The sequence below is a fragment of the Berghia stephanieae genome, chromosome 8, assembly GCF_034508935.2.
Source record: "Berghia stephanieae isolate SIO BIC M18660-M18661 chromosome 8, UCSD_Bste_1.3, whole genome shotgun sequence".
In the NCBI taxonomy this organism is placed as follows: domain Eukaryota; kingdom Metazoa; phylum Mollusca; class Gastropoda; order Nudibranchia; family Aeolidiidae; genus Berghia; species Berghia stephanieae.
This window is the reverse complement of record NC_088367.1, coordinates 9,070,963-9,089,176: the sequence shown is the minus strand read 5'-3', so window position 1 is coordinate 9,089,176 and position 18,214 is coordinate 9,070,963. Positions and strand designations below refer to the sequence as shown.

General features: G+C 36.1%; 1 protein-coding gene across 4 annotated transcripts in view; it reads right to left on the bottom strand.

Moving 5' to 3' along the window:
* Window positions 1–1,159: 1,159 nt before the first annotated feature.
* The window catches only part of LOC144978126 (cytoskeleton-associated protein 5-like), an 80,159-nt gene continuing 63,104 nt past the window's right edge, over window positions 1,160–18,214 (bottom strand). For 2 of the 4 annotated variants that reach the window (XM_078923768.1, XM_078923769.1), the window contains exons 39-44: window positions 18,020–18,136; window positions 12,743–12,826; window positions 10,166–10,313; window positions 5,990–6,117; window positions 4,756–4,815; window positions 1,160–4,412 (exon numbers count right to left, since the gene is read on the bottom strand). In XM_078923768.1, coding sequence (XP_078779894.1) covers window positions 4,275–4,412; window positions 4,756–4,815; window positions 5,990–6,117; window positions 10,166–10,313; window positions 12,743–12,826; window positions 18,020–18,136 — 675 coding nt within the window. In that variant the 3' untranslated portion in view covers window positions 1,160–4,274. The remainder of the gene's footprint in view (window positions 4,413–4,755; window positions 4,816–5,989; window positions 6,118–10,165; window positions 10,314–12,742; window positions 12,827–18,019; window positions 18,137–18,214) is intronic. The other 2 variants (XM_078923770.1, XM_078923771.1) reach the window with 1 other exon arrangement.

Sequence of the window (18,214 nt, the reverse complement as noted above, 5' to 3'; positions counted from 1 at the left end):
TATGTGGTCTCGTGATCTTCCGATCCGAAAGCCAGTGTAAAATGAGTACCTGGTCGTTAACAGCGTTGTCTATGTTAGAAAAAAATTGTAATATTGCCTAACAGGTATCATGTCTCATTCGACATGTAATGCGTTGCTGTTGGTCAGGGACCCCTGTAAAGCACTTTGAGCATGTTTAGTGGATATTGTAAATTGTCTGAAATTTTCTTTTAGCTATCGGTCACCTCAGCAGCCATTGATAATAGTATTATATGTCAAACATCCTGTTAGATGTATCAATGTAATACGATTTTAAAAAGTCAGTCCCTCTGTACTGTAATTCATTCTGTGTTTGCACTATAGACCTTGATGACAACAAAAAGGCATAATATTAATATGGAACAAAAAGCATAAACGCTTGATTTGATAGAAAAAGTGTAATAATTCGCCTTTTTTTGGTGTATTGTTGGCAGCTCTGGTGTACAAAGAATCAAAACTCAGTGAGAGGCTTGAATATTCCATAAGATTCTGCTCACCCTATGGACATTTTTTTTGGGGTATGTTTTTGTTTACCTTAAACAATTTTACTGTACTTGGGGACACATTTAGGTTATTTTAGCGCCAGTAAAAAGGAAGAAAATGGGAAAGTCAAAAACTTCAATATTTACAGTTGAAAGTGCATGAGAAAAAATAAGACAAAAAGGAATGATTTACATTGAGCTCTTATATAGTGCGATATCCACTAAATGTGCTCATAGGGAACAGATGTGGATTCCAAGGGAACACTTTTTTCCGTGTACTTTAAATTTATGTCCGGACACAAGCAAAGGATGACACTAAAAGGAATACACTCAAATGTTTACAAACCATTATATATTCAAATAAATGTAACAGTACATAACAGAGGGATGATTTCCAATGAAAAAAAAATATCTCCCAAAACTATAACTTTATTTGACCGTTTCCCCTCCCAGTCAATGACTCCGACCCAGGCCAGGGGAATAGAAGACACAGTAAGTGCCTCCCTGCCCATAAGGTAAGGACAAAAGACCCCAACGAGCCATTTTATTTTGAGGGGGGGAGGGGTGTATCTTTACTTGTCTATTACACTTGACACCAGAGAAAAATTCATTTTAAAATCAAATAATGAAAAAGAATGACCTATCAAGTCAAAGCCATGTTTAAAATGTGTATCAGTGCAAAAATTGGTTTATTCATTTATTGAAAAAAAAAAAAATAAGAGAGAAGTAATAAATGTACATGTAGGAAAAACATGATAATAAAAGACAAAGTGAAGAGACAGAAACCACTGGGGAAGATTGGACTTTTAGCAACATTTTGTATGCAAGACTTTTAGCAATTGATACTTCAAAACTGTTACAATGAAAAATGATGATGCAGAAATTCATTTTATTTATTCTCAAATATCGATATACACTGTGAACTTCTTATAACAGAAACAAATATTTCAGCCATTTCACGATGTTTTCTGTTTTCCACTCCAATATAGAGAAAGATGAAAATGTTTTGGGGATGTTCAAAATGAATTTTAATGTGTGAAATTTTAAACTTTAATTATAAATTATTCAAGGAGAGTTTAACTCTCTCGAGTTCATATGGATAGAAAATCGAATAAATTTGTTCCATTTTCAATGAGAGAACTCGAGAGAGTTAAGCGATACTAGGCTGCTAGAAGCTGTTGTCTGTAAAAAATAATAAACAAAAATAGTTCGTCGAATTCCAGCACGCCCTGCAATATGACACGTTGGAGTTGGGTGACTGAATTCTATCTTGATCTTCATCCTAAGTTGTTACATTAGGCCTAGTTACCTCCCATGATCATCGGATTTCGACACACTGGGATTCTACACGGTTTTTGGCTTCTCACGAGAAAGTGTGAGAATCCAGACAGGAATTACTGTAACTGTTAACAAGGAATTGTCACTAGAACTAGAATGTTTTGTTTGTGTAATCGTAAAGGCTTTTAAACGTCTCAAACATAATCTACTGTCAATTGCGAGTCCAATCATTGATCTTGTTAGAGTTCGAGTCATTCAGTTACAATTAGTTATAATAAGTACTGTACACTATCATCTATTGATTTGACTAATGCTGGGTATAAGTAGTTGATAAAAGAAAACAATGAATGAATTCATTTCTCTCTCTCTCTCTCTCACAAACACATATACACACACACATAAAGACACACAAATACACTCAGTAATAACGACATCTACAAATATACAAGACAACTAACTTAATTTAAACGTGTTTGAACTCTTACTCAGACTCAGAGTACAGCTTTAGTCGATTTAAAAGCCGACAATATTGCTTACTTGCACAGAAATTGTTGGGTTGGGTTTTTTAAAAATTTCCACTTTAAATGGAATCAATAGAAATAAAAAGGTAGGGAGCCTAAAGAGTTTCTAACTTTGTCTATCAGAATAAAAAACTTCTTTGTCAGAATGAAATAAAAAGGAGCAGAAAATTTTTTAAAATTCAACATTGACATAGGTTAATTTATGCAACAAACTTGGTCAAAGCTTTTTGGCTTTATCTAACAGCAACAAATATAATATACACTCAAGCAATGAATGAAACATTACGTAAAAGGATATTGCACGCCAGATTGCTTTATATCATATTTCAATTGTTTCCTAAAATGCAATCCCCTTTTAGCTTTAGAAAATGAAAATTGTTCAATTGGCCGTCGATTGTTAAAATCAAGTAGGTAGGTACTTACTGGCTGAGTGAAAGCTAACCTCCATTTTAAATTTAATTTTTTAAAACTTTAGCAAAGTAAATTAAATATCCGTCAAATTTAAGGATTAATATCATCTTTAAATCTACAAATTAAGCGTTGCAAAATTGAGGAAGCCTTTAATGAGATGAAATAATTGAAAAGCATAATTTTTTATTGAACTGAAAACAAAACTCATCTCGAATGACAATTTCATCAAATGCCCTTTAGTGATAGCCGACCATAAGTTGATGACTAGTATGCTGGACAATAACACAAAAGAAGATGATTGACTGGTGAGTTCTCAGGCTGAAAATCAAACCCAACTGCCTGCAAGTGTATTGATCATTAACTCACTCAACCCTAACACCGACTAAATCCGTAGTTTTACCTGGGGTTACTTTTACCCCATGCCTATTTATTACATTTTTCTGAGACAAATTATAGGCGTAGTATCAAAGCTAATGTTTTTAGTTTTTACATGTTAATGATAGTTTGTAATACATTTTTTACCAATTTTGAAAAGTAGCAAAATCTCTAGGATTGAGTGAGTTAAGACAAGGAATGAATATGAATGATGATGAAGGTAAAGTAAAAATGAACATTGAGTTGAGATGAAATGGAAGTAATCTTACTACTGACTCAACATCATCACCTTCCTATTTTGTTTGGTATAACAACAAGTACTGATAACAATCAAGTGCAGCTGAAGGTTTTCAAACATGACAAAGTCATTGTAATTGTAATACACCATCAAATCTGTCTTATAAAGACAATCATGGTGAAACCGAAATGCGAAACTGGAAGAAAAAAAAGAATTGAAATGCCACAGATTAGCTGATAGCGACATTTGAAACAAAATAAAAACACCATAACAACTGTCAGTGACATGGGCTGGTGTTACCGTACATTGTACAACATCTTTATGGACTACTGCCATATAGCATAGATTTAAAATATTCACTAACTATTTACTGCCTCTTATCTGATAAATATCTGGCGAAAAAAAAAGCATTCCAGATAAGCAAATTCCTAAAAAGATAATAGGAAATTCATTTCCTCAAAGACAGAATTGAGAACTGAAAAAAATTGTCAAATACTCGTCTGTTAAATGAGTGGCTGTAAATAGTTTGTTAATCCAAAGGGACACAAATGAAAACTGCTGTAATTTTTATCTCCACTTCCCAACTCCAAGGGACACCGGGTCGAAACAATGTGGCTGATCCCAATGGTCATTCATCATGTGATTGATTGATTGATTGATTTATTGTTGAGGTCAATCAGGTTATAACCACACTGATGGAGTTAAAAATTCTTTCACAACCTCTGCATTCTTCACTCTCTGTCCTGATACTTGTATCAAAAAAATAGTCAATCGTTTAACCAAATGTCAAATATTATTGACAAAAACACACGCAAATTCATTTAAACTTACACATACACACACACACACACTCTTACACACTCACACACCTCCTGTTATATTACACATCCCTTGCCGTGTTGTATCGACATTTGAACCCTTTACACTCTGAACCAAATCAAGAAGACCTTTTCAGCTATTGGCCATTTTTTTAATGCGTTCCAGTCGTGCCTTAAGACTGGTCACATCAACGGATTGCCTCACAGGTTCCGGTGGAGGGGGAGCTTGCTGTTCCTCTTCTTTTTGAGCACTGTGATTTGTCGGTGGCTGCTGGACGGGATTTGGGGAAAATAATTTGATTAGAAGATGACGAATGAGATTCCAAAACAATGGAAAAAAGTAGATGAGATAAGAAATTCATCAAAATAATAATAATAATGATAATAATAATAATAATAATAATTTTAAAAAACAATGGTACCCCCCCTCACCCTAATGCCGCCAGCCTTGCTAAAGAGCAAAACTATTACGTATGCCCTGGTTCCAAATATAATGACAGAAGCGAGGTTTTACTGTAATGATGATGATGATGATGATGATAATATAATATTCAATAAGCACAAATTCAAGTAAGATAAAACTGAAAATAAATCTCATAGCATCTTGAGCTTACAGTTTCTAAAGATTCTTCTGTCGAGACAGCAGACGACTTTGATCCTGATGAACGGTCCGTCTGGAGAGAGATATTTAGTAGAACCAATGATAACAGCCGATTACTAATCTCTTTATATTTAGACATAGAAGTACATATATTTCCATTGATTATGATACACTATCAAATTGCATTACACTTTAGAATGCGATATTAATTTCTTCACCAAGTAACGTGCTAACCCTTTGTAGCAGAACAAATAAAGTTTTGACAAATTAAAAAAATAGATTTAAACTTTAAAATCTGAATTGCTGTTTTATCTTTTTTAAATTTATTTTATAAGAAGATCAAAGTCAAAATCACAACCATAAAAAAACCTCTTTTACTGTGAGCGATAAAATGCCCATTTTTTTGTAACGATAACATGAAAGTATTTCTAAACCTGACATTGAAAAACATGAGTCAACTCGTTGGTGGAAATATTGGAAAATACGAAACCTTTTTAATAATGATAAGAAAATGGCCGATGGAAATAATATCTTTTAAATAAAAAGAAAAATATCTTTTAAAATCATTTAGAAACAAGGTTAGAGAGCAACGCGTTCCCTTTGTCATCCTTTTCATTAAAAAGATTAAACTGTTCTTTCTTTCACTCTCAAGAAAAACAACTTTCTTGTGTAGCATATAACTGCTAAAACGGCAAAATTCATTCTTCACAATCAATTTTTATGTGGTACGCAGTACTAGAACTTCTGACATAACTGTTGTACGTAATACTAGAACTTCTGACATAACTGTGGTACATAGTACTAGAACTTCTGACATAACTGTGGTACATAATACTAGAACTTCTGACATAACTGTGGTACGTAATACTAGAACTTCTGACATAACTGTGGTACGTAATACTAGAACTTCTGACATAACTGTGGTACGTAATACTAGAACTTCTGACATAACTGTGGTACGTAATACTAGAACTTTTGACATAACTGTGGTATGTAATACTAGAACTTTTGACATAACTGTGGTACGTAATACTAGAACTTTTGACATAACTGTGGTACGTAGTACTAGAACTTCTGACATAACTGTGGTACGTAGTACTAGAACTTCTGACATAACTGTGGTACGTAGTACTAGAACTTCTGACATAACTGTGGTACGTAGTACTAGAACTTTTGACATAACTGTGGTACGTAATACTAGAACTTCTGACAATTATAAAGGAGTTGAATCAACTGGACCAACTTACATCGGCATTATTCGAGTCCAGGCCACATCGAGCCCTGAGTTCTCTCAACTTCTCCCTGTAGTAATCGGCATCTTCTTCGTCGCTGGAAATATTCTCTGTGGGTTTGGAACTCTTGAAGCTCTGGAACTCTGTCGAGACAGAATCAAGAATGAAGCAAGAATCTACAGGATATCAAAGTAAGAAATTAGGAGCAGGCACCGGTTTAGGATAAAGAACTGAACAAGTCCTGTGTATGAAAGGTGCCAGACGTTAGATAAAGATGTGAACAACTGTGTATGAAAGGTGCCAGGCATTAGATAAAGATGTGAACAAGTGTGTATAAAAGGTGCCAGACGTTAGATAAAGATGTGAACAAGTGTGTATGAAAGGTGCCAGACGTTAGATAAAGATATGAACAAGTGTGTATGAAAGGTGCCAGGCGTTAAATAAAGATGTGAACAAGTGTGTATGAAAGGTGCCAGATGTTAGATAAAGATGTGAACAAGTGTGTATGAAAGGTGCCAGACGTTAGATAAAGATGTGAACAAGTGTGTATGAACGGTGCCAGACGTTAGATAAAGATGTGAAGAAGTGTATGATGAAAGGTGCCAGACAAAGCAAGAAAGAAAAATACAAGAAAAAAAACATCCAAAAAAAAAGTCGACCTCGACTGGGGATTGAACCTCAGACCTTCTGACTACCAACCCTGTTGTCCTTCAGAGCTTTAAGGCTAATGTAACTGAAGTTCATCCTGGTTTCTATCAAGATTTATAGCAATGGCTTGTTACGTTTGGACAAGAAGCTACTCTATCACAAATACCTTCCACCAGATGTAACAGACCCAGCTACACAATCACAGCTAGTTGATTGGCGGATTCGAAAATCTGGGATTGATACCTGTCCCTTTGAGTGTGAAGGGAGAGCTCTACCAACTAAGCCATCAAAAACCTCCAACATGGGAAAAAAGTTCTTTTGTTGATGAAATGAATGCTGAAATCGTGACTCGGATTTAGACATTCATTTTAAAAGTGTCCCCGAATCCAAATTCCTCTCAATCCAATAAATCGTATTGATTCTTGCTGATCTATCAGTAACGAATCACTCAGTTCATAGAGAATTTGAATTAAATCAGCATGAATCATTATGATCTATCGGTAACTAATCCAGAGATGCCAACTTTGAATTTGGCTCACAGGAGTTTCAGCCACCACTCGTAGGAATTTCAACGCCGAAAGAGGAATTTCCGCGTACAAAAAAAAAAGGAATTGGAACGATATTTGGCATTGTGCTTACATATTGTATAGTTCTAAATAGATAACTGATTAGAATTACAGTGTATATTATGATACATAAACACATTGCAAATTACAATCCCAAAATTTCCTTATTTCAAATGAAGTAAAGCGCCAAAACCTAATGGTAGAGATTGTAGTACTGGTGGTAGTGAGGATGATGTGGTGTTGGTGGTTGTAGTAATAGTGGTAGAGATGATGAAGATGTGATAGTGGTTGATGTTGTAGTTGTAGTGGTAGTGATGATGATATGGTGGTGGTGGTGGTTGAGGTAGTGGTGGTAGTGATGATGATATGTTGGTGGTGCTGGTTGAAGTAGTAGTTGTAGTGATGATGATGTGGTGGTGGTATAGTGGTTGTAGTAGTTGTGGTCGTGATGATAATGATGTGGTGGTGGTTGTAGTAGTGGTGGTAGTGATGTTGATGTGGTGGTGGTGGTTGTAGTACAAATGGTAGTGATGATGATGTGGTAGTGGTGGTTGTAGTAGTAATGGTAATGATGATGTGGTGGTGGTTGTAGTAGTAGTCGTGGTAGTGATGATAATGTGGTGGTGGTGGTTGTAGTAGTACTGGTCGTGATGATGATGTGGTGCTGGTGGTTGTAGTAGTAGTGGTAGTGATGATGATATTGTAGTGGTTGTTGTTGTAGTATAGTAGTAGCATTAGCAGTCGTAGTAGTAGTAGTAGTAGTAGTAGTGATGATGATGATGATGTGGTGGTTGTAGTAGCAGTGGTGTATGATGATGATGTGTGGTGGTGGTTGTAGTAGTAGTAGTGGTGGTAGTGATGAAGATGAGGTGATGGTGGTAGTTGTAGTAGTATTGGTAGCGATGATGATGTGGTGGTTATGGTGGTTGTAGTAGTGGTGGTAGTGATGATGATGTTGTGGTGGTGGTTGTAGTAGTATTAGTGGTAGTGATGATGTGTGTGGTGGTGTTGTAGTAGTAGTGGTAGTGAGTGGTAGTGGTTGTAGTGTAGTGGTAGTGATGTGGTGGTGGTTGTAGTAGTAGTGGTAGTGATGATGTGATTGTGGTGGTTGTAGTAGTAGTGGTAGTGATGATGTGTGGTGGTGGTGTTGTAGTAGTAGTGGTAGTGATGATGTGGTTGTGGTGGTGTGTAGTGTAGTGTAGTGATGATGTGGTAGTGGTGGTTGTAGTAGTAGTGGTAGTGATGATGGGTGGTGGTGGTGGTTGTAGTAGTAGCGGTATGATGATGTGGTGTGGTGGTTGTAGTAGTAGTGGTAGTGATGATGTGGTGGTGTGGTTGTAGTAGTGGTATGGTGATGTGTGATGGTGGTGGTTCTAGTAGTAGTGGTATGATGATGATGTGGTGGTGGTTTGCAGTAGTAGTGGTGTGATGATGTGGTGGTGGTGGTTGTAGTAGTAGTGGTAATGATGATGTGTGTGGTGGTGGTTGTAGTAGTAGTGGTAATGACGATGTGTGGTGGTGGTTGTAGTAGTGTGATGATGATGGTGGTGGTGGTTGTAGTAGTAAGGGGTGAAGATATGTGGTAGTGGTGGTTGTAGTAGTAGTGGTAGTGATGATGATGCGGTGGTGGTTGCAGTAGTAGTGGTGGTGAATGATTGGTTGTAATACTAGTGGTAATGATGATGATGTGGTGGTTGGAAGGGGGGGGGGGGGGGGGTATCCTTGGAGCAAATTGACCTCACCGGAATTTGACGGAAGTTGCCCGGAGCCCGGAATTTTTTGCTCCAGACCGGAGTTTTTTCCGGTGAAACCGGAGTTTTGGCATCACTGCTAATCACTCAGTTCATAGAGAATTTGAATTAGATCAGCATGAATCATTATGATCTATCAGTAACTAATTACACAGTTCATAGAGAATTTGAATTATATCAGCATGAATCATTATGATCTATCAGTAACTAATTACACAGTTCATAGAGAATTTGAATTATATCAGCATGAATCATTATGATCTATCAGTAACGAATCACTCAGTTCATAGAGAATTTGAATTAGATCAGCATGAATCATTATGATCTATCAGTAACGAATCACTCAGTTCATATTGAATTTGAATTAGATCAGCATGAATCATTATGATCTATCAGTAACGAATCACTCAGTTCATATTGAATTTGAATTAGATCAGCATGAATCATTATGATCTATCAGTAACTAATTCCTCAGTTCATATTGAATTTGAATTAGATCAGCATGAATCATTATGATCTATCAGTAACGAATCACTCAGTTCATATTGAATTTGAATTAGATCAGCATGAATCATTATGATCTATCAGTAACTAATTCCTCAGTTCATATTGAATTTGAATTAGATCAGGATGAATCATTATGATCTATCAGTAACTAATCACTCAGTTCATAGAGAATTTGAATTAGATCAGCATGAATCATTATGATCTATCGGTAACTAATCACTCAGCTCATAGAGAATTTGAATTAGATCAGGATGAATCATTATGATCTATCAGTAACGAATCACTCAGTTCATAGAGAATTTGATTCTCAAGCAAAATAATCAAAATTGGTCAAAACTTTACTTTCCTGACCTTGCTATCCACCTACCAGTGATTGGGTCGTTGAACCTTTTAGATTTGGCAGAAATAGACAAGCATCCTATTCATACGGTAATCAGCATTCTTAATGTCCAGTCCCTTCTTAACAACAAAAGCCAGGATAGTATGTCTGTTTGTTTTTAAGGGTTTTAAAGCGCTTGCAACACATTCAAGTCATGTTTTTAAGGGTTTTAAAGCGCTTGCAACACATTCAGGTCATGTTTTTAAGGGTTTTATAGCACTTGCAACACATTCAGGTCATGTTTTTAAGGGTTTTAAAGCGCTTACAACACATTCAGGTCATATCAGAGCCAAAAAAAAAGAAGAAAATGGAATAGTCAAAATATCCATTAACTACTAACCGTTATTTTTAGACTTCTTTCTTTCCTCATCAATCTCAGACAGCATATTGTTGATGTATTTCTGGAAGTGAGGTGAGGTCTTTTTCAGAAATGGCTCGACATCAGCCTCTGGGTATTTCTTCTTGAAATCAAACAAATCATTCAGACCCTGCAAGGAAAATATAAGTAAAGAAAGGGATCAATAAAATATCTCTTGCTGATTTGAAAATGTCTAATTTCACTCTATGTGATTCTGAGTACAGTCGATTCTCTCTTCTAATCCTCAACTCCACAATCCGGATGTCTCCATTATCCAGACAGGTTGACAGTCGCGTCTCTCTTCTAATCCCCAACTCCACAATCCGGATGTCTCCATTATCCAGACAGGTTGACAGGCGTCTCTCTCTTCTAATCCCCAACTCCACAATCCGGATGTCTCCATTATCCAGACAGGTTGACAGTCGCGTCTCTCTTCTAATCCCCAACTCCACAATCCGGATGTCTCCATTATCCAGACAGGTTGACAGTCGCGTCTCTCTCTTCTAATCCTCAACTCCACAATCCGGATGTCTCCATTATCCAGACAGGTTGACAGTCGCGTCTCTCTCTTCTAATCCTCAACTCCACAATCCGGATGTCTCCATTATCCAGACAGGTTGACAGGCGTCTCTCTCTTCTAATCCCCAACTCCACAATCCGGATGTCTCCATTATCCAGACAGGTTGACAGTCGCATCTCTCTTCTAATCCCCAACTCCACAATCCGGATGTCTCCATTATCCAGACAGGTTGACAGTCGCGTCTCTCTTCTAATCCTCAACTCCACAATCCGGATGTCTCCATTATCCAGACAGGTTGACAGTCGCATCTCTCTTCTAATCCCCAACTCCACAATCCGGATGTCTCCATTATCCAGACAGGTTGACAGTCGCGTCTCTCTTCTAATCCTCAACTCCACAATCCGGATGTCTCCATTATCCAGACAGGTTGACAGTCGCGTCTCTCTTCTAATCCCCAACTCCACAATCCGGATGTCTCCATTATCCAGACAGGTTGACAGGCGTCTCTCTCTTCTAATCCCCAACTCCACAATCCGGATGTCTCCATTATCCAGACAGGTTGACAGTCGCGTCTCTCTTCTAATCCCCAACTCCACAATCCGGATGTCTCCATTATCCAGACAGGTTGACAGTCGCGTCTCTCTCTTCTAATCCTCAACTCCACAATCCGGATGTCTCCATTATCCAGACAGGTTGACAGTCGCGTCTCTCTCTTCTAATCCTCAACTCCACAATCCGGATGTCTCCATTATCCAGACAGGTTGACAGGCGTCTCTCTCTTCTAATCCCCAACTCCACAATCCGGATGTCTCCATTATCCAGACAGGTTGACAGTCGCATCTCTCTTCTAATCCCCAACTCCACAATCCGGATGTCTCCATTATCCAGACAGGTTGACAGTCGCGTCTCTCTTCTAATCCTCAACTCCACAATCCGGATGTCTCCATTATCCAGACAGGTTGACAGTCGCATCTCTCTTCTAATCCCCAACTCCACAATCCGGATGCCTCCATTATCCAGACAGGTTGACAGTTGCATCTCTCTTCTAATCCCCAACTCCACAATCCGGATGTTTTTTTGTTTGTTTGTTGCTTTAGGTCTCTTCCAACACAATTGAGGTTATATGAGAGACCGCTGAAACAAAAAAACAAACAATCTAACAAAAATAGTACAAATGTAAATCAAAATCATAACCTAAAAATATCATAAGCTAAATTATAAATAACCAAGAACAAACAGGCAGAAGATTTACAGTAAAAAAAAATATCCCCTGTCAAAAATACAATCACAAACCAAAGAAGCAGGATAGGCTAGTAAAGAGAAGAAGAAACGACATCACTATCGGATCGTACACCCATGTGAACATCATAGGTATATGATTCAAGGGCGATGCTCCCATCCAACCACCCGCACAATCCGGATGTCTCCATTATCCAGACAGGTTGCTTGAGGATGGATTTTTCCCTTCTTTATTTGTACCCTAAAGGGACTGATTCCACTATCCGGATGTCTTCGTAATGCGGACAGAATACTGGGAATGGAGGTGTTTGGATTGGAGAGATGTGACTGTATTTTCCTCCTCATTGGAGCATCTATTTCAGTTCCTGTCAACTAAGCCATCTATCTTTTGGATAGCCCTGTGACTATTACAAATTTGAATATCAAGTAGGCAAATTCCTCATGTGTTATGTCATAAACAAAAATTAATATAACAGCTTGAAAAAAGAACAAAATACTAAACACAAAACGTTTCAGGCTCAAAACCCTTCTTCAGCCAACAACAAAAAACAATGAATACATAAATATATGACTAAAAAAAGTGGACATTGGGGAATATCAAAACTCACCTTTATTTCTGTTGTGAGCAAATCGACTATCTTGTGAAAAGTAAAATAAATAAATGGGAAAGTGCTGGAAATAGGCATTGAGCCTGAAACCCCTGGGTTACTGAGCGACTTAACCACTCAACCTCTTTGCCAACACTCAATCTCATAATTTTACAAAATGAATAGATAGAATTAGAGATATTTTGTATTTACCTCCCTTGTGTTCTCCTTGTTGCCGATTTTGGTGAAGATTTCGGTCAAGACCTCGTGTGTTTTGGACATTTTTCTGTTGGAAGTCTGGAGAAGGAAGTAACAATTTTTTTAGACAATATTTTCTCAAATAAATATCACTTTCTTTTTTTTTTCTCTCTTCTTTCTATCCCTGTCACCTTCCCTCTAAAAATGCCTGGGAGAAAAATCAACTTGACAATTTTAAAAATCAAATCCGACCATTCATTTAGACATTAAAATAAAGAAAATCTAATTTTGAAGATCATGGCAAAAATAAAATAAAGTACATATATTAATTGGTTTTTGTATGAGAGTCATTCAAACACAGTCACTATGGGGTGGTACTTATAGTAGAAGTGGTAGTGATGATGATGTGGTGGTTGTTGTGATACTTATGTATTTTTAGATCCTGACGGGATTTTTTTTCCCTTGTGAAATCAGAGTTTGGCATCTCTGATAAACAGAAAAAAATAACCTGACAAGTCGACATTCTGGTTTGACAAAAGGCTGCAATCTAAAATCCCACATGTAGATTAGATCATCAAGTCAAATATATCCTGACCTTTTGTCTTTTATCTTTTGTTTTAATGTTTTCATGTGAAATGTAAATGAACGACTGATTAGTGATCCCATTTATAAACTAAAATCTTTCACAATCGTATGGAACACATTAGAAAAGAAATCAAAGACGCCCCCGAGTTCTGTGATTTTTAGGAAACTTTTGAAAATATTCCTATTCAGGGATGCTTTTGAAAAGTAAGTGTTTGCGTTTTGTGTTACATTTTGTCTTTGTATTTGTAGTGCTTAAAAGAACTTTTTGGATTGTGTGTGCTGTAAAAATTAATTATTACATTACAATACAATACATTGCATTACATTACAACACATTCCATTACATTACATTACATTACATTACATTACATTACAATTTATTACAATACATTACATTACAACACATTACAACACATTATATTGCAGCACATTACATTACATTACAACACATTACATTACATTACAACCTAGGCGGGCTGAGACAGGCCAGCCGAAGAGAAAAACCGCAAGGTGTGTTTAGGGCTCAACGTATAGTGTGTTCACACTTGTGGAGTGTGTAACCGAAATTCCAACAAAGTTGCCATATTGGGTTTTTATTAGACAAAGCGAATTAAGTTTGGTTACTGATTCTTTGTCAAAATATGTTTCTTGGTTGAAATTCAGTTTAAGAGACACGTCTTTTAATATTTAGTGTCTAAAAATTAACAGATATTTTAAACAATAGTTTATATTCAACAAACCCAGCAAATCACACACAAAGACTTGATTCTTAATTGGCAAATATTTTTTGCTAATAAAACATCTCCTCTCTGACTATATACCGGTTTGGTACCGGCTTTGAATCTGTGATTAGCCCTATTTCACATTTCAGTCAGATTTACTGAAGCTCTAACTTTTAATTCCTTTTCAAATGTTTATACATTTAAACTGTGTTGTTGGAGTTTTAAATTCTTTATCCATATTGTTCCATACAGTAATTGTTTTGTAAAATGGGTAGAAAGTGCTCTGTCTTCAATTGTAGAACTGGCTACAGAGATCAACCTGCTGATCTGAAAATAACTGTGTACAAATTTCCGAAGGAAATTCAGAAACGTAAACAGTGGATTTCATGCTTACCAAATAAGCTTAACTTTGAAGATGTTACGGAACATATGGGAGTTTGTACTCTACATTGGCCTGATAATCCAAAAATGGTTCGTGTAGGACGATATTTTGTTCCAGTTGACCCACCTTCTGTTTTTCATAATGTACCCCAATCATGTGTACCAAGCTCGTCACAAACTCAACATCGGATTACTACAAAAGCCACTGCTGCCTCTCGAGCTGTTGATTTGGATGAGATGTCAGATTTCATGGAGTCTGATTTATTTCAATATGATTCTTTTCATGACAAATTTTGTTGTGAAGTTGGAAATTGTGGTGCCATTTTCACTCTTCCGTCAGGATCACATGATTCATATATTTTATTGAGTAGTGAGAGGAAAGGTCAAATTCACAAGTTTGCAGTATATTTTAAATACAACACTGGAACTAAAAATCCCAGGGTGACGTATGAGATGTATCATTTGGGGAAACGTATTCGTCACCCATTCATCAGTGAGATTAAATGTTGGAGTCAGCTTGAAGAGTTTCTTCGATTTGTCAAAGCAGAAACACCATTTGAAGTTACTGATAAGAAAGTCAACTTTTGTATCAGAAATCTTCAGCTGATGAATTCGTCGAAAAACTCAAGGCTTTACTCTGCAGAGGACCTGTTTTTAGCGTTTTCATGGTATGAAAAATCCCGTGCTTTGTATCTTGAACTTCGTAATCATTTACAATTACCATCTATTTCTACCATGAAAAGAATTACAAGTGTGGCAAATAACACCTCTGATGAAAATCTCTTTACGAATGTTTTTAATCATCTTGAAGAAAGATCCAGAAATTGTATTTTGATTATTGATGAAGTTTATGTCAAGGCATCAGTTTCATACAGAGGAGGAACCATTTATGGATATGCTGTTGATTACCCTGATAAATTGGCTACTACGTTTTTATGTTTTATGGTAAAGTGCTTTTTTGGATCAAGAACATTTCTTGTCAAACTGTTACCCTGTCATGCCTTAACATCTGATTTTCAGTACAGTAACACTATAAATGTCATTTCTACAATTGAAAGATGTGGAGGGAAAGTAATTGCAATAATAAATGATAACAACAGATTGAATCAAGCTTTTTTCAAAAAATTTCCTAAAATAAATGAATCATCTCCTTGGATTACCATGTCCCCAGTTGATCCTACAAGATCCTTATTTTTACTGTATGATACTGTTCACCTGTTGAAAAATATCCGAAACAACTGGATTACTGAGAAAACAAAATGTCTGAATTTCTACCCTTGTCATTCATCTGAACCAGTAACTGCCCAGTGGTCTGATTTGGAAGAACTTCATAATTACGAGACAGGATTTCTTGTAAAACTTTCAACTCTTTCCAAAACAGCATTGAACCCCACAAGTATTGAAAAACAGAAAGTTTCCCTTGTATTGGAAGTATTTTCAGAGAAGACAAGCTCTGCATTGAAATCGTCATCAAAGTCTGTAAGTTCTTGGATCAACACTGCCTTATTTATAGATGAAGTTTTGAAGCTTTGGAAAGTTTTTAACACGAAGTCTCCCTTTCAAAGCACTCGTTTTCGTGACCCAGATCGATTATGTATTGAACTTTCAGAAGCTGGTAGTCATCAATTGAATATCCTGGATCAATGGGCACTGCTTGCTGACCGGATGACAGCATCAAATCCTGTTCTAAGGGAAAAATCCTTCACAAGAGACACAGCAAATGCTTTAGCTTGGACCTGCAGATGCCTTATTGACTTATCAAAGTACCTATTGACACAAAACAACTCTGTCCATCATCAATATGTTGCCATTGGTTTCTTCCAACAAGATGTCATAGAGAAGCATTTTGCTCATTTTAGGATGTCAGTTGGTTGCAATTTTTATATAACAGCTCAAGATCTTTTGAACTGTCATCATATAGACAGGGCCAAACTTTTTATTGAATTTGAGAAGGATATTGATTTTAACACCTCTGGACATTCCTGTGATCTCTGTGGGAAAGAACTGACAGACTCGGAACTTCTCATCATTGACGACCTTCCTCTCACTACTAACACACTATCATCTGATGAGAAAATGATTCTTTATTATATCGGAGGCTATGTGGCCCTAAAGGATGAAAAGTTGCGAGGAGCAGATGGAGACGTGTTCCCTGAAGATGTCAAAGTCTACACTGAGGAAATGGACAGAGGTGGTCTAAATTACCCTTCGACTGCAACTTTTCATCTTATTCTATACTGCTACACTTTTTTTAAAATGTCTGGAGAAATGCATTGTCGTTCAAGACTCGTAAGAATTTTTCAAGATTTTCCAGCACTGTTTCATTTGGATGTTGTTCTCAGCAAAATTTCTACACGCAGAATTGTAAATATTTTATTGAAACGTTTCTGCACTCAAGCTGACAGTGACAATAAAATCCAACAACAGAGAAGGAAAATAGCCAAACTGTCATCTTTGTAGTTATAATGAATTATTTATACTCATTTTCCCAGCCTCACAAGTCCTATTTCATGCATTATTATACTGTTGAATCTTTAATGGGCCATTGGCGGTCCCAAGCCCGCAGCTGAATGCATACCTTTTTATATGCGTTCAGTAACTCAGAGGGAAAGATTCTGTGTTTATTCAAATGGATATATTATATATTAAATTGTGCAATTATCAAGGTAAGGCATGTTTTATATTTTAATACTTATTTTTCTTCTTTCATTCAATTTTTTTCTCTTTTTCTTTTTTTTTTTTAATTTTTGTGTTTGTTTTACTAATGTGATTTATCAAAAGGGGCCTTATCAAAAACAGAGCTTAAACTACAAAAATATATTTACTATTTGAAAAATGAAAAAAAAAAACATTTATTTTTCTCTTATTATTATATAAAAAATCGGTCTCAAAAATATTGTGAAAAGAAAACAAATTCCGACCAAGATAGCGCGAGTGCACTAACACTAACACAGCGACTCGCTCGTACCTTACGCTGAGCCCTAAACGAAATCGCGACACGGTGTGCTGAGCTGGCCTGGGTCGGGTCGCTTAGATTACAACACATTATATTACAACACATTATATTACAACACATAACATTACATTACATTATAACACATTACATTACAATACATTACATTACAACACATTACATTACATTACATTTCAACACATTACATTACATTACAACATATTACATTACATTACATTACAACACATTACATTACATTACATTACAACACATTAAATTACAACACATTACATTACAACAAATTACATTACATTACAACACATTACATTACAACACATTCCATTACATTACAACACATTACATTACAATACATTCCATTACATTACAACACATTACATTACAACACATTACATTACAATACATTCCATTACATTACAACACATTACATTACATTACAACACATTAAATTACAACACATTACATTACAACACATTCCATTACATTACAACACATTACATTACATTACAACACATTACATTACAACACATTAAATTACAATACATTCCATTACATTACAACACATTACATTACAATACATTACATTACAAAATATTACATTACATTAAATACACAGAACGAATATTCCAATACCTTGGGTTTCTCAGAGCCGTCCTCCTGTTTGAAATTACTCTTGGCCAGTACAGACTGTAGATAAATTTCCACTTCAGACTTTTCCGAGGACTCAATCAGTACAGTATGCTTCAATATCTACAACCAAAACAACATGACAGGTTTGACTATAAACAATGAAAAGCTTCCAAATAATAACAAAACTTGAGAAATTAT